General features: G+C 46.0%; 1 protein-coding gene across 2 annotated transcripts in view; it reads right to left on the bottom strand.

The window, feature by feature from the left end:
* The window catches only part of CACNA1B (calcium voltage-gated channel subunit alpha1 B), a 299,175-nt gene that overhangs the window by 146,521 nt on the left and 128,399 nt on the right, over positions 1-24,255 (bottom strand). For both annotated transcript variants that reach the window (XM_068656842.1, XM_068656844.1), the window contains one exon: positions 4,405-4,508. In XM_068656842.1, the coding sequence (XP_068512943.1) occupies positions 4,405-4,508 (104 nt within the window). The remainder of the gene's footprint in view (positions 1-4,404; positions 4,509-24,255) is intronic.

The following is a 24,255-nucleotide window of genomic DNA, read 5'->3' as shown; positions in this document are numbered from 1 at the left end:
GTGTTTAATGTGGCCACAGAACATCTCCCCACAATGCAGACTGCTCAGAACAGCGTGCTGCAGTGAGGAGTGAAAGCACCATTTACCCTAACCCTCAATTCACCTGCAAGGTGCCAGCACTGTCCATGGCTGTGCCCCTTGCCAGGCTCCTGCTGTTCCAAAGATGCTACATCCATAGAAAACGTCTCCCTGTGGCTCCTACACCAGGTGGTCTCAGACAACAAGAGGCAGGCATTGCACAGCTCGGGCAGAGCAGCTCTGGGCAGCGTTACAGAAATACTTGCACAGGGAAGATGCAAACTGGCCATCGCAGTGCCTCTTCCCACTTGGTTATTGCAGCCAGATGAGTAAACCTCAGGAAAGATAATTACTCTTCGTTGGCTGGTCTGGAGATCCCTCAGGCTTCACCATAAATATTTGAGGACGTGACACACAGCATTTTTCACACTCGAGAGGCACAGACGCAGGACTCAGATGCATCATCCACAGTGTGCTGCCCTCTCTGGCCATGCTCTGGCTGTCTCGCCACCCTCACCCCTCCTTACCATTGCATGAAATGGTGCCAGAAAGCACTTAGCCTTGAAATAAGTCAAATCATCTTCCTCGCAGCAGCCCGTGATCATGTTTATCCTCTTTGCATCGTGTAACCCAAAGCATCCAAACAGTCACAAGTGTATTGTACAGGACCATCCAGCTCATTACCAGGCAAAATTAATGCCCAGTTCAACACCCAGGCAGTATGAAACTCTATAATCCCAGCAGCCCACAGAAGAAAGATGCTAGCTGGGCTGAGAGGGGAGCAGCATCAGGATGAGAAACACAGCATCGAAAATCACTGCTAAGGAGGGACAGCAGGGAGCTAAAGGTGCTGATGGAGATGGAGGCGCACATCCTGGTGGCAAGAGCTGCAGAGCAGGATGGTAGAGGGCTGCAGCCTGCTAGCAAGAAATCACTCCAAAGGCATACAAATAAATGAGCATTGGTCAGGACATCTCCACTGCATGGGGGATTTTCTTCTCTCCTCTCTGGAAACTGCAGAACCATGCACAGAGTTCAATAAAAATTTTATGAGGATCATCACTGGGCATTTTCTGGTTAGAATCGAAGCCCAGTTATGGGCTCATGTCCTAGGACCACTGGGTGGTCTACATCTACTACATCTCCATCAGGTAACTTCATCTCAGTACTTGGTGGCACAAGGAGAGCAGAGCTCTGCTGGCAATCTGGCCCACAGTGCTTGTGTCAGGGAAGGGAAAGGAACAGAAGGCAGAGAGCACCATTTCGGGAGGGTATTTAAATATTAACTGATGACAAGAGCACTGGCAGTGCTTTGATCAGCATGCTAGAGGAGGACACGCTGTACAGCAGGAAGAGTCTCATTTAGTCTGGATGACAGAGTCAACATGCTTTTAATCACATCCTTAGCCATGCGCTTGGAGGATTATGTCATATCAACTGTGGCCCAAGATTTGGGGTTATTTTTATACACCAAGTTTTTACCAGCATATACGTATTTCCACATCTCCCTGCCACTTTCCTGTCTTCACTTTTATTATAATTCCAGAAGCAGCAGCAGCAGGGGAGACAGGTTGTTTGCTCTTTATTTTGAAACAGGTAGCATCTCTTCTGTAGCATTTGTATTGCAAATGCTGCCGTATTTTCCTAGCAGAGGAGACTCAGGATCCTAACCAGATCAATCTACCTCCGCTGCTCAAACAGATAAACATGAAAGCTAAACCCACCTTATGAGGCAGCTGCCCAGTGTTGACACAGGTTCACAAATAACTACAGAAAGGCAGAAAATTCCATTAGGAGTTATGGAAAAACTCTGTATAATCTAATATCAGTAGGAAGCTCAATAACTTTGTTGTCATTTCAGATTATTTATATTGCCATAATCAGTGATAGTGTCTGCATACCTACTTCAGAAATCTCTGCCTTCCTTATTGTCCACTGAGGAGCACAAATAAGTGAGAGAAAATAGTTCAAAACAAACAGCAATGAAAAATACTCAGGTAAAAGACTTTTCTGTGGCTTCCCAAAGCACAGGCTGGCACACTGAAGCTTAACTAATATTCGTGATGAATATGGCAGAATATTGGAAAATAAAACACAACCTTCCCAACAGGATTTTTGTGGAAAAGGGCTGTAACAAAGACCATGCACAAGCCTGGGAAACCAGTGATCTAATCTCAGCTTGCCATTGTGCCTGGGGACATTATGTCCCCTCTTTCTACTGTTCCCTCTCTAATGTGTGGAGAGGGAAGGTGGCAGAGCATTGTGCCACCCTCAGGAGACTAAAGGCTGCAAGGTGCTCAGATCACGAAGATAAGAAGCAGGTGAGTGAATGCTGAGATAACCCTGTTCATGGGTTCTTTGTAGAACCCCTAACCCTAAATTAATTTTGTTTTATAGAGAATAGAAGGTGGGATATTGCTGAGGATCCTCCACTGCAGGAGCCACGAGAAGGCAGTCACTGGAATGGGGATTGCATTACGTCCTCGGGTGAAACTCTGCCCTGTGAAAGTCCACATGCACTTATCAGTGACCCCTTCTCTGTAGTTCTTTCAGTGGTCAAAATCTCCATGCACAGAGACTCATGCAAGGAATGTCCTCCAGCAAAACCACTATTTTTCTGAAGTGCTATCTGGGACTTTCTGTTAGAGAATATAATGACAACGATCTCTGCCTTCAGAGGGTCTTTTTGTCTTTGTGGTGTCTTTCCATCACCAGACTGTTCACATGTACCCAGGTTCCCACATTGCTCAATAGCTGCAAGCCCACCAGGAGCCTGCTGAGCAATGTGGTCAACACCTGTGCTACGATGTTTATTTTCTTCAGCCTCTCCCCAGGAACTCTTCCAGCCAAGGAAATCAAACCACTATATAGAGTAGAATTTAAAAGCTTCCCTCTGTGAAGAAAATATTATAATCCTTACCACTTACAAAGGGAAACTTGACATACAAAGCTGCCTTCTCGTTTTGTTTTCAACAGAAGATACACATTTATATAATATTCATAGCTTGCCCCAAGCAATGAGAGGCTTTCAGGGGAGCCAGGCTGAGGTCCTCATCTTTCAGTCACCAAATACGTGTAAATCCATCAGAAAGGAACAGGAGCCTGCAGGCTGTTGAGCTTCATTTTAGATCACAAGCATCATTTCAGCCAACGTGGGCTGACCCTGCTGTGCAACGACGAAGATGAACTAGCTAACGAACCACACGTGGTCCTGCCTCTGGTGCTCGTTTGAAATTGTATGTCAAACAAGCATGGTCACAAAGCTTCCCATTCCAAGCATCTGGTTATGGTGGGATGTCTGAGGAATGGCTTTGATTCAATGGCTTGCATTGGTTATTGATCGTGGGCATTATTCCTGGACCAGCAAAGTGCAGCACCGGGCCTTCTCCGTGGGCTCTCTTGTAATAGCCCATCTCCCCGTCCTCAAACACAACTGCACTTCTGCTTCCCGCTCCTTACCCCAGCTCATGCTCTGAGGAGGAGGATCCCGAACAAAATAACAACACTGAGCATGAATCTCATCTTTGGAAAACACTTTTCTTTCTCTAGTAACTTAAAGAGCGAGCGTGCAACACTGGAAGGCATTTACCAGTCAACAACATTAACTCTTTTCTCTCTTCCCCAGCTGCCAAGAGCCAGAAATAAATCTAGATTTTTATAGATCTGTATAATTGAGATCACCTGGATGGGCAAGGAAGAAATTGTGTGCAAAATGAGGTGCCAAAGTCTAAGAGCTCACAAACCATTAAGATGAGTCAGATTGTTAAATGTAGATCAAATTTCCACAGACGCTGGGGGCGTTCCAGCTAGGCTTCAAACTTGGCAGCTCCATCTCTACAATGGCCCAAACCCAGAACTCATATCCAGCAAACGCTGAATCCTTGGCTGACCCCCGGGCTTTGAACATCAAGAGACCGGTACGTCTCCAAACTCCAGACATTGGCTTCAACGGCTAGAGATTTAACAATAAATAAATAAATGAAGCCGAGATCTTTTAATTGCCTTTTGTCGGAGCGTCAAATTTCCCCATGCTGCACAGCTAGACCAAATCCATTATGAGCACTTTGATTTTTAAGGCAACACAAGAGTAAGCGGTGGCTCAACAGGCCGGAGCCAATATAATTAGAGAAATTCGCTTACCTTCTGTCTGGATTCATATCATCGCAATTTAGCCTATCCTGTGCCCTATAGCTCTGCATTCTTATAGGAACAGCCCACAGCAAGGGAAGGACAGGATAGGAAACATGTGAAGAGGGGCGATGTACAGTGCAATGTATCACTTCGGCTTCTCTTTGTCACCTCCATCCTCTCCACAGAGCTAAAACCCACAAACACGCCTTCCCTTCTCACGTCCAGGTGGAGACAAGCAAGTCATTGGTGTCTTACCCTGACAGGACGCCCAGCACCAAGTTGAGCATGAAGAAAGAGCCAATGATGATGAGAGGGATGAAGTAAAGCCAGTTCCAGGTATTTCCTGCAGCATCATTTGTCTGGAAACCAAGAGAAGGGGAGAGAGAAAAACAAATATTAATCAGGCTCAGGAGCACCGCAGCATAACGTGCAGGGCAGAGGGCACTGCTGATTCCCCTCACATTTCCTTGGGGCCATCTACCACCGATGTACTGGTCAGTTATGATGTAAATTTGGTAAGATTTAACCACCAGCAAAAGACCTAACAAACCAAGCTGACTGTCCCACCACCCACCCCACAATTCATCATCAGCTCCAGCACAAAGATTCATCTCTAATTCCAGAGGGGGACAAAATATGACTTCAAATGACCCACCTCTGTGTAGGCCTTTTGCACCAGCCTCCTCCCTCCCTCCCCCAAGCTGTGAGCTGCCATGTGCTGAGCATCAGTGCCGTATTTACATCCGAACCGAGGCACACAAGGACGGGAGGGAACCACAGCCTTCCCCTAATCCGGGCTGCGTGGCGCCGTGCCCAGAATCTGTGCACGCACACGGCACAGGAGAAGACGAGAAGTCTGCAAGAAACCGAGGCATCCTCAGAGCGGCTGCAATCCCACATCTGCTTGCTCAGCACTCAGGAATTCTGTCATCAAAACCCCATCTGAGGCTCCCTGAGTAAGCAGCAGCCTAGATTAAGGGGAGGGAAGGGTGTTTTAGTTTATGACAAAGTTTCTGCATTCATCAACCACAAGGGAGCTCTTTAAGGAACTGCTGAAAAGTAAAATGCCACATGGCCATTTACCGGAGCCAAGAGAAAAAAATGCAGATTCTTTCCTTGCGAGTGAAGAATGCAGCAACTTGAGAATCTGACGTCAGGTGTAAGGGAGGGGGAAGGGGAAGAGAAAAGACCCGAAGACATTCCTGCTCTCCTCCCTCCGCCTGCAGCAGGTAGAGAAAACATGGGCACAGGGCTGACCTCTCCCTCCTGAGATGGTGGAGCCCACAGAGAAGCTCTCACAAACATCACCTTGCAGAAAATGCAATCGTTCTATCTGATGTCGGTGCCTTTTCTTTGTTATCCATGGTGCTCTTTAGCCACTATCCCCCATCATATTTGCAAGTGAACTTTTGCTGACCAAAAGAGCCACCGAAAGAGGAAGGGCTTTTAATGCAGCCATGGGTATTCCAGCTGGGTGTGCTCAATGCCATATCTAAGTGTCTCTGCACAAGCCACCCATGACGTGGGTGACCAATGTCACAGCATTGTCTGCAGGTAATAGCACTTAGGGCACCGATGCAAGCCAATACCTTCCGAGTTGTTTTTAATATGGTGCATATCTGCACAAATCCTTCCTGGGGAACCTTCTCCAGATCACACGAACGACAAGCAGTTCTCCAAATAGCTACAATCTTCAGAAATATCCGTGTCAGTTGATCAATGACTCACCGGGAGGAGCAGGGACTAACTAACCCAGCCACCTACTATCCCTCCGAAAGGGACGCGTGTGACACCACCGTGTGACAGACAAATGAATTTGAAGAGAAAACAGGCTGGGAAAATGAGAGCAGAAGGACAGGAAAACTCTGTCCCGCCCATTATCTCATTTTAGGGATTTTGATATGCCTTTACCAACACTTGTCATCGTACCCCAGTCCCAATTCTCATTCTGGTGACCAAGGTGGCAGCGCTCATGCTAGCAGCTGGAGCAAACGCTCCCAATTCAGTGAGGGACTGCCATCAGCCAGGCAAGGGGGGCTGGAAAACCCAAAAGGAAGAGCTGGAGGAAGGGAACAGATGGGAGAAGGGAAACCACATAAACATGCAAAGAGAGTGCAGTAGGTTCACTGCTGCCAAATGATCGTTTATCATTTATTTATTCATTTGAAGCCCAAACTTGGCGACAGATCCACAATTCCATGCCACGATCAAAGCCCTTAAAATGAAATGTGCTGAAATACGACTAATTAACCGCCCTCCTCCGAGTGCTTGCTAGACTGCCTTATGCTCAGGGCAGGGCAGGGCCTTGCTCTGCTGGTCCTGTCTCACACAGGGACCCAGGACAAGCCAGAAGAAAAAACACTGGGCACAAAGGTGAGCAGAAAACCCATCCCGAGCAAGCAGAGCCTTCATGGACATGCAGCATCTTTCCCAGTACTCCCAAACACACTTGAACCCAAGCAGAGTTTGCAGCAGCTGCTCTGCCATGGTGAGGTGATTTCATGAATCGAAGCTGGGAGCTGCCAGGAAAACCAAACTCCTCTCCTCCAGGAAAAGTCCTGCAGGCACTTCCCCGTGCAGAGCAACCAGGGCTCAGGCTAGGGCTCAGCTCAAGGCTTGCTCATTAAGCAGGATGAGCCAAGAGATCAAATCAATTTTTATGTTCCAGCTGAAATACTTCACCGGAGTAATGCCTGGCTGACTGTCAGTGCCATTTGATCCTAACCACAGGTCTAAGCCACCAGGGAAGAAGCAGAAACAAAACACTTCTAATGATGCACCAGATTTACATGGGGCAACAGCAGGGCTCACAGGAGAGCTCCCTCGCTGCTCACCTGCTGATAGCAGCCACGGGGCTTTTCACAAGCACCACCCGAGCAGTGCCCAAAGCGAGCTGAAGGCTTGCTCCAGGAGCACCCCGGGCACAGGCTCCGAGCAGTTTGTGTCCATTAAACTTGGCAACATCCAACTCCCACAGGACACAGGCTGCATAGAGGGAAACTGAGGCACGGGAAGTCTCAGAGATAATTTGGGGTTACCGTGAAAGCCAAGACCCAGAGGTCTGTTTGTTCTGCATCCAAAGCCCATAAAAACTGTCCATCCACTGCAGTGCTCTTCCCACCAAGCCCAGCTGCACCACGCAGCAGGATGGCCCAGGGCACAGCAGGACGCCCCAGGACAACCTTGGCTTTAGCCTCCTGGGGGCTCTCTCCTCTCCTTCACGCAGCACCAAGCACGCCGACAACATCCCCGAGCAGCAACACTACGGCTGGCTATCTGTGCAGATAAACAGGTGAATACTGTCACCTGTAACAAATGCAGAAGCTAAAAGGTTTCTGTCACACAAGGAGATTAATGCCCTGAGCTCCCAATAAAGCCAAAGGGAACAGAGTGTGCTCCAGCAAAGCACGAGGAGCCCCGTGCAGCCTGTCCAACAGCAGAGGAAGGCCGGTGCTAAAGCTGGCTTTGTCTCCCAGACACAGAGAGCAGTTCAGCCACTGCTTCATTATGCTAACAAGATGGCAGCTGCATCTAATTATTAATTCATTTAAAGGTATGTTTTGAAGCAACCAACTTGAAAGCAGCCTCCTGCTGCTTGCAATGTGCTGCAGAGAGCAGAAATGTTTGTGTGTTACCTTTTGGCTTCCTGTCTGCAGCCCTGGCCATGACCCTGGCTCTGGGGCAGGCAGGGAGGCAAAGCCCTGTGTTTGGCTGTCCTGAAGGGGTTTTTAATGTTGCTGGAGCTTCTTGCTGCTGCAGCAGCTCTGTCCCAGCCAGCCCCAGCCCATCACCACCATAGGACGAGGACTTCTCCAGCCAGCACAGGTCAGCAAAGCCCTCCCTGCTCAGCCATCCTGGTAGCGCACCACCAGCTCTCCGGGGACCCTTCCTAAATCCAGCTCTGTGCTCCCTGTGGCTGGGGCATCACCAGGGCCCTCACAGCCCATCAGCCTTGCAGCTTAATCCAGACTCCTTGGGGGCTGATCAGAGGGAGCAGATGTGCTCGGGCAGGGGAAGCAGCATGGAAACACTGCAGCGCTTCCTTGCCAGCACGGCTCCCACCAGAAGTGGGAAAACGCAACAGCCTCTGTAGAAAGGGACCCACAGCCCCGAGGAAAGGAAGTCTGTGCAGTTCCTACCAGGGTTGCTTAATCACTGTTTGCATCAGTGATGAGCTCCTGGTTCTGGAATCCCAAAATGATGAACGTGCATCAAGTGAAATTTGGTTTACACGCAGCCTTGTGAACAGGCAAGTTACTGCCTCTGTTCGGCGGGTGGCAAACCTGAGGTTTCTGGAGATTTACAGACTGAAAATTAGAGCAAGTCAAACAAAGAATAATCCCCCAAATCCTATCCCCCTCTTTTCTCTAAGCAGACAGCACAGCTGCCCACACGTTCCCACACTCCTCCAGCTTTTACAACAGAACCTAAATCCGTATTTCACGTGGGAGGCGGATGGGGGATTCCCACACAGCCAGGCTTTTGTGCCACCTCCCAGCAGCCAGCAAATCGAACACTGAAGCCCAGGGGTGAACCTGAGTCCCAAGGGATCTGCAATCTGGAGCTGACAGCTCCTTGGAGCTGGTGTGAGCAGAAGACCTGCCACCGCTTTGCACTGCCCACAGCCCCATTCAGCACATGCCAAGCAGCGATAGCGCATGTTTAAATAACAACCTCCTCAAATAAGCTATTAAATGCTGCTGTACCTGATTAAATCCTCTTGGGCAACACAAAAGCAGCAGAACAACAAAGACCTTTGCCATAGGAAAATGCCTGGTGGCACAAGACAGGGACTTTGAATACCCTATTTGTAGACCGTCATGCTACAGTGAACCTAAGCAAAAAAATTCTCACTTTTCAGCTTCTCATTTTCCAGTTTCTAATCAAAACACAGTCATTCTAATTGCCTCTCTCCCCGAATCATCAGTCTCCACTTGCAGCCCTGTGCTGAGAGGGAAAGAGAGCTCAGGGATGTCCACACGTTCTCCACCAGCCCAACTCGGTCACCAAAGATCCTCATGGGAACACACTGATCTTATTGTAAGCTTATAATTAATGAATTATACAAACCTAATGATTTGAACTTGCACTGAGGAAGCCACTGCAGGTTGGGATGTCACTGCAGGCCAGCTGCCTCCTACCACCCATGCAGCAGAGCCCAGCCCTCCGTGGCATCCTCCCTTCAGTGCCTGCACCTCCTTGAGTGCAGCCACCACGATGCAAGAGCACTCCCTGCTCGCGGCCAGAGCTAAGGAAATGCTGCAAAGCTTCACGGCTTGGAGATGAACGCCCTTCTGCCTCTGCTGCACGTGGAGGCACCTCTGGAGGCAGCACTGAAGAGAGGAGCTGCACAGCCTTCACCAAGTCCCTCTGACAGTGCTTGAAGGCAGCCCAAATGCTGTCACGGGTATTCATCTGTTGGCTTTGTGACTTTAAATGAGACCTTAATGGCAGTGTCTACAGTGGCAGAAAATCACAGACCATCACAGACCATCATCCATTCACCAGCACCACCCTGGATGGCAGACCCAGAACAAAGTGCGGGTTGGTCCTGCCTGCAGACTTCCAGCTAGGGTTCCCTGGCTACATAAACCAGCTTGAGAGCTGCTAGAAACCCGTTTACTTTTAGAATGATCCACTTAAAAAAATAAAAATAAAAAAAAAAAAAGCAAACCACCACCCTTTTCTAAACATGGAAAACATGGAGCCATTCCGCTGTTTACATCTTTCTTTTTTCGGCCTCTTTGGGCAAGATTCACAACCCTGAAGTAATTGCCCCACATCTCCAAGGAAGTCTTTGTTCTATCCCATCTTTCAGCATATTCTCTGTCGATACTAAAAACAAGCAATTAGCAGACTAACATACAAACCTTGGAAATGTTTCCAGAGCAGGGTTCGATAAGAAGGGATCTAATTTGACAGATACAGCCAAAGCTGAAACAATGCAGACCTTAACTATTTACTATGATTTTAATCAAAACATGTAGTATGCCTAAAGTTCACTCTTTAATTTAACCAGTGCCTGACATATATGGGGCAATTAAAGTGCAATCTTCCCTTAAATAAGTTATTTAGCATAGGGGAAAACTCTCAGCTGTCTTTGACAGATGAACCTTATTTACCTTTCATCTGATTTTTCACAATTCTCTCTTCACAGCTTCTCTTAATTAGCAACACTTTATGTTTGATTTATTTCTTTCTGTTTCCATTCTTAGGATTAGGTGAACACAGAAATTTCCAGGAACAAAGCGGAATCAAAACCACGTAAAGCATGTACAATCAGCACATGGAGCCCTGCTCTAGCCAGCACATTTTCTCCAGGCACCAAATTACACCTGCTGAGCTCTTCAGCAGAGTAAGACCTTGGACAAGACGGCATTAAGGCAGCAAACCCAAATTTGCTGTGAAAGGCTTTTCTTAGTTCAATCTGTGGAATTAATGACTACCCAGTCTATTTACAACATCATTACAGACTCAAATCAGGTTTAATGTGGTTACTTCTCTAGGTTGCTCCATGGCCCACATTACTACAGCATCCCAAAGCATCAGTCTTCAGTTACAGAAAGAAAAAAGTGCTTTCACTGATGGACAGTGAGGTATGTAGGCTTCATGTGAACTTAACAAGTCCTAGTCCAAATCTAACTCATCTGAAGTCCTTGAATGCATACCTGTGGGAAAGCATAAGCTTTATCTACTCGAGGCAAGAAACATTCATTATTATTTAAACTATATTTTTAACTGGAATCCCTGGTGGAAACTCTGGGCCGTGTTCAACTGAAATCTTTAGAGATAACAGGTCTGCACCAAAATCCAGCCTAATCAACTGCAGACCCATGCATTCACCAGAACATGGGAGATTTGGTTTAGAACCTAAAAACAAAACAAAACAAATGAACAACAAAAAAAAACACACACCAATAACAACCCTCAAACCTAAAACCTAGCAGGATATGAAACAGCTTTATTGTATTCCACGTTCAACACTGTTCCATTTTCAACAAAGATGGTCACAAAACAGTTCTTAAAATACTGCAACCCTCAGAAATAATTTAGGGGGCTAGGAAGAAGCAAACATGGCCTCATCTCTTTCAGCAGAGCTTTGAAATATTTTTTTCCCTCTATTCCATGTACTTATTTATCAGAAAAGTTATTAAGATTAATTTATTTTCAAACATTTATTTTTCTCCCTTTTTTTCCTACCTTCCCTTCCCTATCTCTCTGCATCAAATGAAAACAGAAGGAAAAAAATAAAATTTTAAAAAGGCTTTCATCTTTTAAATCTTTTACATCTCTTTTCACCCTGAAATACCAACAACCCCTGCACTGAGGACAACTTTACTTCTATCCCCAGCTTTACAGAAGGTGAAATCGGGTCACAGGAAGGTGAGAGGAAAGCTGCTTCCACATTTCTCAGTAGACTAGTACGAGAGCCAGGAGAGAAAACTACCTGAAGTTCTGACCCCGTTTTCTAGTTTATCATATAAAATATCAGAATCTGCAAAATAGACATGTACTTTTTTTTTTTTTTTTTTGATAGTTTCTGCTTAAATTCAATCTTGGCACAACGTCAGCCCACTAACTTTAGTTACTGACTTTCAGATGTTACGGTCCATTTGCAGAGAGCATCTGGTATTTAGCTCTGCAGGGACACGACAGCCAGGGAGTGCTGGTGATTGACCCTTCTGAGCAAAATTAAATTGGCAGAGAGGTGCACGTCCGATTGATGCTCAGGGGTTGTACTACCCACAGGAGGCAGATGACAGAGCACCTGCCTGGTGTGCTCATCTGTGTGAAGGAGAAAACTAAAATGGGCTGGTTAATGAAATTAGTGGTCAGCCCAAATCACACTCCTGCACATGCTGCATATGCTGAGACAGAGTTGGACTGGGATTCAGATGATCTTCCTGAGCATCTCTCTGTTTGGGATCAGTGGGATCAGGTCCATCCAGGTGCCCCTGCATGTAGAGGAAGTGATTCAAAAATGGAAGAGCCCCAGGCCAACAAGCTGCAGAGAAATCTGGAGTCAGGAATTAACACTGGTGGTTCTGTCCACTTATATGTGTTCTGAGGCAAACTCCCTAGCTGGGGGGCTCCATGTGTGCCCTGGGCTGGACAGGACCTCAGGAAGCCCTAAAGCCCATCTGAGGTCCAGCTAACAACCAAAGGTTGGAGGATCTGCCAGCCTCCTCCTCTACCACATTCCAACTGTGCCTTCTGTGCCTCTACAGCAGCTCCCACGTGGGTTTTGGATTTTAGAGGCAGAGGACGTGTTTTCTAGGGGGCCCTTTGGGATGGGATAGCTGTTGTCCTGAGGGTCAGAAGTTGCAAGAAAACCATGTAAAGAGCCCACTGCCCACCTGCTCTTTTTACATTTAACATTGGCCAAAAACAATCAAATCCTGAATACGTTGTCTGCTCAAAATGAACTCTCTGGAAAGAGGTGTTCGAAACTCCTGGCAGATTTACACCCAAATCAGCGTTTCTGTGAATATATCCTCCTTCACAGAAGATGTTTGAGTTATTCTACTCTTTTTCCCTGCAGGATAGGGGTCATCCCACCAAACTGTTGTAAGAAAACAACAACCCACCTTGTTCAAAGCCTATCGCCACTGCTTGGATCAATCCATAACTCCTGGTGCCCAAGCAGGCATCAGAAAAAAAAATATATCCACAACTCCTCTGAGTCTCACAGCACTAAAAACAATGATGGTTTGAAATGGAAATCATCCTTCTGCCCCCTAAAAGGGGGCTTTGCATCCAGCGCTGCAGTCACCTGATGTTTAGAGGAGCAGAACAGTTATTCACTACTAGAATCAAAATAAAATCCAGAATACTTCAAAACCTGCATACAAAGTCAAACTGCTCATGGCGTGAAACCACACAGAATCAGCCTCAACTACAGAATTTAAAAGCATTGGCAGCACCAGCCATGGTGAGACACCAGGCCTGGCATTAGCTCTTGTCCTCTTGGCCCAAGAGCCCAGCCAAACCTGTAACAAGGTTGGGGTGTTAAAGTTAAAGGATCCCTATGGAGGTTGTGGTGGAAGCATACCAACAGACAATTAGCCCTTTGGGTTTCGATGCTTTAGGATTCAAATTTTCTAGCTTTGCTTTCCAATGACGAGAGCTAAAATGTCCCAAATAGAGAGGAAGTGAGTTATGATTCTCTCAAGCACATAATTCCAGGAACTGGGCTTTCAGAGGAAAGCATCCAAATGCACAAAATCAACTCAAATAACAGAAGATGACCATTGGTAAAATCCTCAAAGCTTGCAGCATTTAAATTTTGCTAGGATATTGCTAGCCACATACAAGCATGTACTAAGTACGGTTGTTGCACGTGGTAATAACGTTAATTCAACCAAATTAAAATAGCAGCCAAATCCTTCTCTTTGTTTCTCCCCCTACCCTTTCTAAAGGCGCACAGATGGAGAGACTGAAAAAGCAAAAATGTTGATGGTTTATGCCTTGATCTGAAGGCTTATGGCACCAATAAATCAATACATAAATATGCTAACAGGATTTCTTGATAAAAAATTCATTCTATCCTCTGATAGTGTGGACTCACTTGGTTGCTTTATTCATGAGTGTGCCTGCCTGCCCAGTGCTGTGAAAGCCTCATTCACTGTCAGAAATTACAGACAGGCCAAGGGACTCTACCCACTTACTTTTACTAATCTCTGTCTCTTTTTTTTTTTTTTTTTTTTTTTAAAAAAAAAAAAATCATCTTTGGACTTTAATGATGAATGTAAACTAGGTCTAAGCAGCTCCCATCAAAAACAGGCAATGTGTGTTCGTGCTAAGGAAGGTCAGACCTATGGTGGAGTACCCAGGACAAAGCTCTACCCTAGCAGTCATGCAACCAACTACCCTGTGAACCACCCTGGGCTGTCACAGCACAGAACTTGTCAGGAACATGCATTTTATGTGTGTGAGCATCTTCTTCATGGTCACACAGCAAGCTAGCAGCACAAAGATGAACAGAGCCCAGACGTCTGAAGCTGTAACCAGAGTCACCCAAATGCAGCTCACAGGCTACTTGCCACCTCCAAATCCTGCAGCTCCCATTTGGCTGTGGGTCCTTAGCTGCGACAGCAGACCAGACCCATCGCCAATGATCCATGGTCAGCCCAAAACTATCATGGGGAAACTGCACCAAGCCAGACCCATTTATCTCAAAGCCCTCAAAAGCAACGTCTAGCAAATAACAAGCCTCCCCCACCTGCATTCAATATTCTCTGTAAGTTTAAATGCAAATTATTGGTAAAAATCAAGTAATTCAAATAGTTTCACCTACATGTTACTCAAATAGAAATGCTAATGGGCAGTAAATTCTTCCAGCAAAACTTCAGAGCAATCTGTTATTAAAACCAGCACCGCAGAAGCCTCACATCATTGTCTTCAAGTCTCTTTTCTCCGAGCACACAGCCAAGTCCTGCTTTCTGGGAAGGAGGAGGCCTTGTGTCACCAGGTGCCCACAGAAGGAGAGCACCGAGGCTGCTGGAGTTCGGCTGGGGAGAGTTTGAGGAGTGGCTGCTCCTTGGAAAACAGGCACTGCTTTTGAGTTGGGGATTCTTGGAAAGCAAGAGTGCTTTGTATGTCACTCATTGCTTGAAAAGACTCATGCATAAGTAAAGTTACTCTCAGAATAAATCCAGGGTTCCCCTGAAGCTTTTTCTTCTGCTGAGAAACCAACCATCAAGGCTTCAGGTACTTTCTATCTTTCATCAAACAGCCAAATTTGATCCAAAAAGCACTCTTAAAGTCACAAGGAGGGCAGAATGCACACAATTATGCATGCGCAGACATGACACACATATTTAGAGTCTAGTTGCTCAAGGATATGTGAGATATTTACATAAAGATAAAGATCCATTCAGACCACAATACGAATTTTGTTGGTGTGGTGAGTTGATGCAGAATAAATTCCCTCCCGCTCAGCAGCCCCTGTGGCCTGTACCCCTAAGTCAGCAGGACAGAGCTCGTCACACGGACTGATTCCCAGAACACTTAACAAAGAAACCAATACTCAATCATTTTCTGACAATAACCATGGGAAATTGTGGATCAATGTCCCAAAATCACTGCATATAACGACAGTCATCAGAATAGAGTACAGGCTTGCTTGTCGTCGTCAATGTAGATCCAGAGTCTTCCTGGAAGAATAAAGCCTATATACTCAAACACTGATTTTCCCTCCAAACATCGCAGGCAAAACCTTCCCGAGAAATTTTCAATACCAGAAAACTGTTGAAATGAATTAAATTCTTGATTCTATTGCATAAAATATGAACAATAGACTATTGTACATGTGCATTCCTCAGCAGAGAATTGGGTTTGTGCAGAGCATGGATCTATTTGGGTCAGGCCACCTTCTCATTTTGTCTTCTAATGAGAATACCTTTAGCTGTACAGCTTCTCCTCTAGTCCATTATAAGCAAAAAATGTACTTGAAGATCTCTCTACAGCCCACAGAAAGAGCTAGAGCTGAGAGTTTGGCCACACAAACTTCAAAACACAGCAAAATCTTCAAGTCCAACAGTTCTTTGTTAATGCAAACCCTACTGCTCAGGGCAGGAGTCCAAAGCTGTTTTATCACCACCTTTTTCCTGTTTCAGACAAAAAAAAAAAAAAAAAAAAGTGGTAGCTGGTCAAGATCCTTTCTTCTCCACCTAAAGATGTTTTACAAGGTTTTATGTAGACTGAAAAAGGGGAAGGATTGTCTGCTAAAGGAAGAATATATATATTTTCTTAACCATGAGACTTGACAGATTGTTCCATATTTGAATGAAAACTGTGAGATTCCAAATCTTAAGTGTGAAATTATTTACTATGGTATAAATTCATTAAATATGCAGAAAATTATGAAACCAGCCAAAAGCCGTTCTCCATATTCCAACAGCGTTCACTGGGAGGGGCACTCATGGGCCAATCAGCCAAAGATTTTGCCACAGACCATGCTCATAAACAAATCAACCCTAAAACGAACACATGCCCAGCTTTTTGGCTGTGTTGATCAGCAGATAACTTATTAAAAGCCAGATGAGTTCAAATGCTTACACCTGTCCTGCTGGGAAGCATCTTGTCAAGAAAGCTGGAAATATCCTTTTATTTTTTTTGGTCTTGGCTTCCTCCCATGCCGTATAGACCAGCTGTGCAAGCCTGGTCTCTGCCAGAAGGTCTCGCCACACTTTAGGCTGTCCCAATAATTACTCCTTGGTCCTGTGAGGAGCTGACTGACCTCTGGCCAGCGAGCTCAATGCCTGGCTATGGCACCACAAGCCCTGCGTGGCATAATTGCTCCAAATTTACCTGCTTCACTGTTGGGAAACAAATAAGCATATGTTTTTAATCCAGCTAAATGATAACAGGTTTAATCCTGCTAAATGGCAGCATAACAGCCAATTCAATGGGCTATACCCATGCAGACACTCTCACTTGCCCATGACTTTTCAGTCTAGTGTACTGGGTCTGGCTGGGATGTTAACTTTCCCTGCAGCAGCAGGGAAAGCAAATTATCCTTATCTCAACCTGTGAGTTGTTCTTTACTTTACTTCTTCCCCTCCTCATCTAAGGAGGGGGAGTGAGAGAGCAGATGTGGTGTTTAGCTGCCTAGCATGGTAAAACCACCACATCTGGACACCAGGTAAGGTGGATGTAGAGTTTCTCTTGTTTCATGAGCATGCTGCTTTCCACACTTACTGGGCAATTTCCTCCTGAAAGAGAGCTGCAGAGTGTTTGCTGGACTTTGGCACAATGTTGTTGGAAAAAGCATCTGGATGAAAATCCCACTTCAAAGTCCCTATAGCCCTGGGAATGCTATCTGTTGGAGGAGAAAGGAGGCGGGAGGCTGGCATCTCTCAATTGAAGGAAGGCAAAGGAGAACGATGACGCCTTCTGCCAAAGAGCAGCTTCGGCTTGCACCTGGTTGCAGCACCCTTGTGAAACATGCCAATAGAGCACCAGGCTGTTCCCTGCCTCTCTACCACTGACACAACGCAGGAAAAAGCCCCAAACTCACCATTTGTGCGGTTTTCTCTGCCTAGCACCTCCAGCCTCTCTTGCACCCACACACTGAGTATCCTGCTCACCCCACTGCCAAGCTGCCTGGAGACAACACCATGACCCCAGGACACCAACGCTGGACCCATTACTGCAGCCTGGCTTGGGGCTGCTTCTGTTCATCTCCTGTGCCCCCGAGCATGTTGTCTGCAGGTCAAAGAACAAAGACACATTCTCCTGAAGCCCGTGCACATCCAGCCTCTTCTGCAGTAGCACCTAGCTGCAGATAATTTTGAGTTGCTGTAGGGTCTACAGGAGCAAAAAAGTCCCCACTTTTTTTTTTTTTTAAACTCCTTTTTCTTCTTTTAAAGAAGTGTTCTGTTATTCTCTTCTACTTCAACCACAGATGTACCAGCCATGGCATAAACAGGCTGGCATGCTTCTGAAAGCACCCAGCTGCCTTTATTTCCCTTTGTAGGAAACCAATTGTTGGGCATGTAAGAGAGCTGCTTGTACCCTCGCTGCTGTAATGTTGTCAAGCTGCAAGTGAATTTCTTCAGCTGGAGTTTTCACTTCTTGGCAAGCACAGATGATTAAGCTGTTGTTTGGAGAGATTTTCATTTCTTTTCAGAGAGCAATTGCTCCGTTGAAAGGGCTCTTTAAGTTTGTATGATGTATGTCACTCTCCTGCTCTGTATGTTAAACGTCTCCCATTAAAGCCTGGGGGTGGCTGCCCCACAGTCATTTGGAACATATCTTCATTGAGACGTTAAAGAAAATGCTGAAAATTCAGCGAGGCACTTAAACCCTGTCTCAACTTTACACATTTGTTCAAGTGGTTTTCTGAGCAGGGTAATCTGCTGAATCAGGGCTGAAATGTCCAATCCTTTTAGCCTTAGAGAGAACTTCCATGTGGCACGGGGTCAGACAGTCTGTTTTTCCAGACAGATGGAGACCTGGGCACGGTCAGAGAAATACATCAAACCTGTCTTGGCATCTAGACATTTCAAAGCCATTCTAGCCTTAGACAATCTCCCCGTTTTCTGTTATACTAACTTTGGATTTAAACAAAACTTTCTGGATGAGGAAGCATGCAAAGCATGCCATACAGTAATACTACATCTCTAAAAGATCTGGGACTTCAGCCCTTTGGCAAACAGGCCCTACAGCCCTCCAAAATCTAGTGGGAGGGGGAGGAAAGCATGAATAAATGGATATCAGCCAAGGCAGAACTGAGAGCAGAAGAAGTCTGTTGTACAGACAGGTCATCATCCCCCAAGGACCCACCAGGCGTGCACATTCCTCCATCTACCACAAAGGTTCATCTCAGGAGCCAGCAGAGAAATTCAACTGAGCAGGTAAAGGTTGTGCTGCTCATTCTGTGCTCTCCACGGGATTTTCAGCTGAGCTACAAGCCTGCTGATGAACACACCAATTTATTATACTGCTATATATTATACGCATCCAACTAGGTCTCTTTAGTAACAAATATACTACCCCAAAACCTGGTGTTGGATCTTGCTCTGGGGGAAATGCAAGGAAGAAACCCAATCCACCTTCTGCTCATGAGCAAGATGCTTGGGATGGTTTGGACATGGAGTTTCCTGGAGGGTTTTAAGACATGAAGAAGTTTAGTTATTTGCACATTGCCGTTAGGTTTCTGCTTGGCAGCAGGACACAAACAGTAGGTGGTTCTGTTTATAAAAGAATTTTTGAAATCTGGGAAAGATGCTGAGGACTATGTGACTGTCGCAATCAAATGATGATAACAATCTAAATGAATGAACATTGACCTAAAAGATTCATTTTCCTACACAATAACAATCCTCCCCACTACTCAAACCAAACATATATTGCAACTACACAATGAGGATGGAACAGGCTTAAGTCGAGCAGGAAGCATGGGTGAAATCCAGACCTCTATAACCAGTGGGAAGAAGGTCTTACACACCGACCCACCCAAGACCCCAGAAGAGGTATAAATGGGGCACGGACAATGCCCTGACCACCTGCCCCTTCCATCAGGATGAGTTTCACACGTGGCAAAACTGCAGCTAGAACTTCCAGCATGGTTTTGTGCTTGAATTAAAGGCTTAGCTGCTCTGCTCTGTACCTTTCTTACATGGGCTTGGTCATTCCTAGGTAGGTCCTCTAGCAGACTTCCAGCACCAGCACCAATCTGAAGCCCCCAGTGAGCAGTAGGGAACAAGAAAGGCTTTCTCCCTTCTTCTCTCCCAGCTATTTCACTATCGCACCAATCCTGCGCTCAGAGCTGCTGCCAGACTCTTGGCTCGCTGCTCCTCATCCTGCCAGTGCTGCCAAATATTCCTGCCAGTGATCGGTTATACCAAAGCACCAGAAATCAACACTTCCCCCACAGCAGCAGCGAGAGGCTGGGAGTTATCCATCACCCTTGTGAGCACATAGAAAATGGCTGACTCCTATTAGCAGATTACAGTCATCCTAACTGAATAGTAAATACAATTTAACACTAACAACATTAGGGGATTTTCCCTTCTCTATGAGACTGCAGGGAGGAAAAGAGCACAAGCACATCCACACAGCACCTAAGCCTGGCACAGGAGCTCAGCTCCCACATCCATTCAGTGCCTGACTCCAGCACATGTTACATGTGCACTGCCAGCTCTGCCACCACTGCTTGGACCTGGGCATCTCCCTTGGCTCTCAGCACATTTCCCAGAGCAACTTCACAGCGATGGTAAAAGTTTAGCATTGGAAAACGCCAAGTCCCAGAGGCAATCTGTCCCCTAGACAGTGCTATAGGGAGTTTTATGCCATATCCATACGTACTCCCTGCACTCACATTCCAGCTTTTAGGCAAATGCTGCATTCACAGGCAGCATTTCAGTTCATGCAACACATTTCAGAAAGCTGAAGTAAAGGCAGAGCATCCCTTTTTTAAATGCTGCACTGTGGTAGTGTTGCTGTGGTGCAGGTGCTAAAGCCAAGCTCTTTGGTTTCGGGGGCACTGCTTTTCCCAGCCCCGGGTCCTGGCACCCCAGATTTAGGCAGAGCAGATCTTGCCCCTCAGACACAACACTGAGTGCAGAATGAAAAAGAAACCTTGTCAGAAAGGTGCTATATGATTCAACATGGCAAAACAAAACCTTCCGTCATCCTTAGTCTTCCTGCTGAAAACATAAAGAATTTCATTTTAACCAATATTTTTTTCCCTTTTCCTGGCTGGCCGTGCTTTTGCTGGCTAAACAGTTTTATCCCTTGAAACGTTAATTCAGAACAAGGAGAGCTGATGCACACACACAAAGCATGAGCACAGGAGGCTGAACCATCACAAACCCCCTCAGCCAGAGCAGGCTGCCAGCCCCAGGACACACAAACAGCACCGTAAACAAAGCCTCATTTATCCTCATCCAGCTCAGTATCTAGCTATTACAGATTTGTGCTTTGCAGACTGGCTGCAGGTCACTGCTAACAGCCAGCAGCACATTAGGTGATTTAGCAGAGAGGAGCAGTTTCAAAGCCACCTCCACCGAGTCCCACAGGGTTTGCTGTTGCTCTTGCTGCTACACCAAAGCAGGCATGACAGTCACGCATTAGCAAAGGCAAGTGCATAACCTCACAGGAAACCACAATCGTGAGCGAATGGCCAGCAAAAAGCCACTTGTAAGCCTTAACTGACAGGTTTAAGAGGTGCCTGAAAGTGCAGAGGCTCTCCAGACCAGGAAGAATTTCACAAGCAGGCAACAAGCCAAGAGGAACCTTAGCACCAAGCCTCCAAGGTGAGGGGATGCTGCTTTATGATATTTGGGTAAAACAGATACCCTTCAACCTCTACATTTCCAACACATCCATCACCTATGGTTGGGCTGGAGGTAGAACAATAATTACATCCTGACCTTCCCTTTCTGTATCTTTATAGGAATCAGGAAATTGAAAGACACAAAAGAGAATGAAAAATACCAAGTGAATCATGAGCTATTCTAAATTCAGTGAGGGTATAGTTCTAGTTGGGATCCAATTTAGGGTAAACTTACATTTTATTTGAACTGCTCATTCCTACTTACAAGCATATTAGGTTAGGCCCAGTCCACAGTCTTGAAATACCCACTGGACACTAATATTTGACAGTAGGAAATAGAAGAAACAGGAAAATCTCTTGCCATTAAGATCAAAAGAGAGTGAGTGTACTCTTTGACATTTTTCCTTTCCTGCAAGGAGTCCCTATTTTGCAAAGCAAATTCCACCATGTATCTTTGAGCTCCTGCAGAGGAAAGATAAAAGGTGAAAACCCAGCTCTTTGAAAGTCAACATCAAGACTTCTACCAGCTTGAGGTCTGACCCATGATTTTCTGTAGGAGAGCTGGGACCACAAAGCTCCAAACCACGCTCCTCAGCTCCTTGGAAACTCAACCCACACCTTCACTGCGAAGGCACGACTGCACCCACAGAGGGGTACGTATGGGTAGCGTGAGCAGGGCTGGCTGTGTAACGACCACAGAGCAGAGCTCAAAAACTTTCCTAAACCCCTGAGTATATAACAGAAAGCATTGAGCCCCAGCTAACCACAGCTATGGTGTTATGTCTGGTGTAGCAATCCCATTTAAGGTTACCAATGTCTCTCGCACATCCAGTTACAGGCTCAGCAGAGTAATTGATGCTGTTACATAGGGTAGCAAAGCGGTGTTTTACATGGGGGAGTTTGTAGGCAGGCACGAGACTTCCTTGGTTTTCTCATTTTGTTAAACAAGGTGAGGTTCCCACAGTAATCGGGATCAAAGGGAAGAGAATGATGGATTCAAGGTCCTTGCATGGCAAAAGCTGAGGATCATTGCTATAGAGAGAAAACCAGGAATTACACTATCATCTCTTTAAAAATTTTATACCTCCTCACACAGCCTATATCAGCAGTATGCAAGAGAAGAATCAGGACTATTCACAAATGCTGAGCACAATCAAGATGATCCAAAATACCATTATTTAATTAGAAAACTATGTGTGGAGGAAGGTTGGGACAGATTTGCCTCAAGCAGAATCTTCTTGAGAGCTTTATCTGCCCTGGTTTTAAAGGGCTCGCATGCCAGGGGCACCACATTTTCTCTTGCTGACCATCTGCATTATTTTATCTCACCTCCATACATGTCCCCAGTACTTAGCTTTGGTTTTCTTTACCTTGTCCCTGCACCTTGGTTTGCCAGCAACTTGGAAGCCATCACTGGAGGTGTTCTCCTCCCTCAGCAGTGCCAACATCCACAGCTATGCTTAGAGCATGAGAACAAGTGCAGCGTGGTAATAGTTAGCATATTAAAGAACTTTATGAGCACTAATTAATACATTTACATAACAGTCCCAAGAGACAGTCTGCTCACCAATTACTACTTATCACAATAACAGTGCTCTGAGGCACAAGTGAAGCAGACACCACAACCCCTGCTGTTTTACATCACTCCCAGCCCGAGTGTGATGCTCTAGGTGAGCTTTACCATGGGAAGGGCTTATCCTGAGCAGCAGAGGCATGCAGAGCCCTGTATCAGCACCACCAAAGTGGGATGCATCAGCCCGGTGCAGGAGCTGGGCTGCTTCATGTTGTTGAGAGGCACACCTGTCTCTAGACTGCTGTGGGACTAAACCAGTCCCAGATGCACCAAAAAAAAATAAAAATAAAAGGGGTTGCTACTCCAGAGCACCTTGTACTTGAACAGCATTGCTGCCCACAGGGACTGGTGCTCTAGGCAGACTTTCCCTAATTTCCCAATCCAGAAGATGCTCTGCCTGTACTTCAGGGATCTCTGATCTGCCTGCACTGGACTACACCACAAAAACAAAAAAACAAAAACAAAAACAAAAACAAACAAACAAAAAAAAAAAACACTGTTTGCAACACCAGATGCAACACCAGACTGTGACATTTAGTCCTCTCACTGTGGAGAAAAATAATAATAATTTAGTCTGTTTTAATGTATTTCCAGATCATGCTGAAAGCCTAGAATGCACTTCATTTGCAACAGAAAAGGTGCTTCCTTGTCTCCTGTCCTCAGGACACAGCAGCTTCCCTAAATCACCTGTTGCTCCTTGGACCTTTTTGAGTAGGAACAGGCCACAGCTGACAAGTCTGCAGCTCACAGAAGTGCTTATTTGGAGATATTGCTCTGATGCTATTGCACTGCTGATTCAGGAGGGAGTTTTCCCCAGCTTATTCTCAAAGCATTGCACCTGATTGATGATTCAGTCTTTTTGCTTCGAGCATAAATCACCTTCCAGATAAAGGCTTGCTAGAAAGCTTTCATTGGCCCCAATTAAAATGAAACTCCATGAAAGTCTAAACAGTGGATCAGCAAGGAAAAATTGGGCTGAGATTTGTGAACTAGTATTCTCCCTGACCTCCTAATTCCTCAATTTATCACAGGAGAAGGAGCGAATATTCACAAGGTAGATTACTTACTGCAAAGCCTTGCCTTTGATGGTATTTTTCTCTAAATCTGCATGAAGGCTGTATCTGTACCACCTGTGAAGTCATCTCAATCCTTTGGAAATGACTAAATAGTCCTCGCAAAGAACCTCCCACTGGAACCTTTGGAAAAACCTGAGCCAAACCATCCAACTCAAGCCCAAGCTCCCTCTTTTGTGAGCATCAGTTTACACAGAACTCCTCAGCTTGCCTGTTGCCTCCACAGAGCCAGCATCTAGCAGGCTTATTTTTCTGTCTCAGAGCTGCTTTCAGGACAGAGCCAGCTCTGTCCCTTGGTTAAGTTACTGCAGTACTGGTGAAGCATGTCTCACCCTGCGATCGACCCCAGCCATCCTGACTGCAAAGAAAAAAAAACCTAGCTGCTCTTAGCACCCCACATAAAAGGTCATAGCAGGAAAAGAGGAGCAACAGCAAAGCCCCATTGATGCAGGGCCATCAATCTATCACTGTTTTGCAGAAGGAAATGAATGGCCCATTAAGGAAGCAGTCTGTAACCTCAACTTCCCCATAATGGGTCTCAGTCCTAGACTGCCTGGCATCGAAGGGATTTCAGCTCTAAGAATGGACCCCGTGCAGGGCCATCTGCTTTAACAGCAGGAAGGGAAAGGGCTTGCAAAGACAAGGCCACAAACCTACCCCAGCCAAGCAAGCCCAGC

The sequence above is a fragment of the Anas acuta genome, chromosome 20, assembly GCF_963932015.1.
Source record: "Anas acuta chromosome 20, bAnaAcu1.1, whole genome shotgun sequence".
Taxonomy (NCBI): Eukaryota; Metazoa; Chordata; class Aves; order Anseriformes; family Anatidae; genus Anas; species Anas acuta.
The sequence above is the reverse complement of the archived record's forward strand: the minus strand, read 5'-3'. Positions and strand labels throughout refer to the sequence as shown.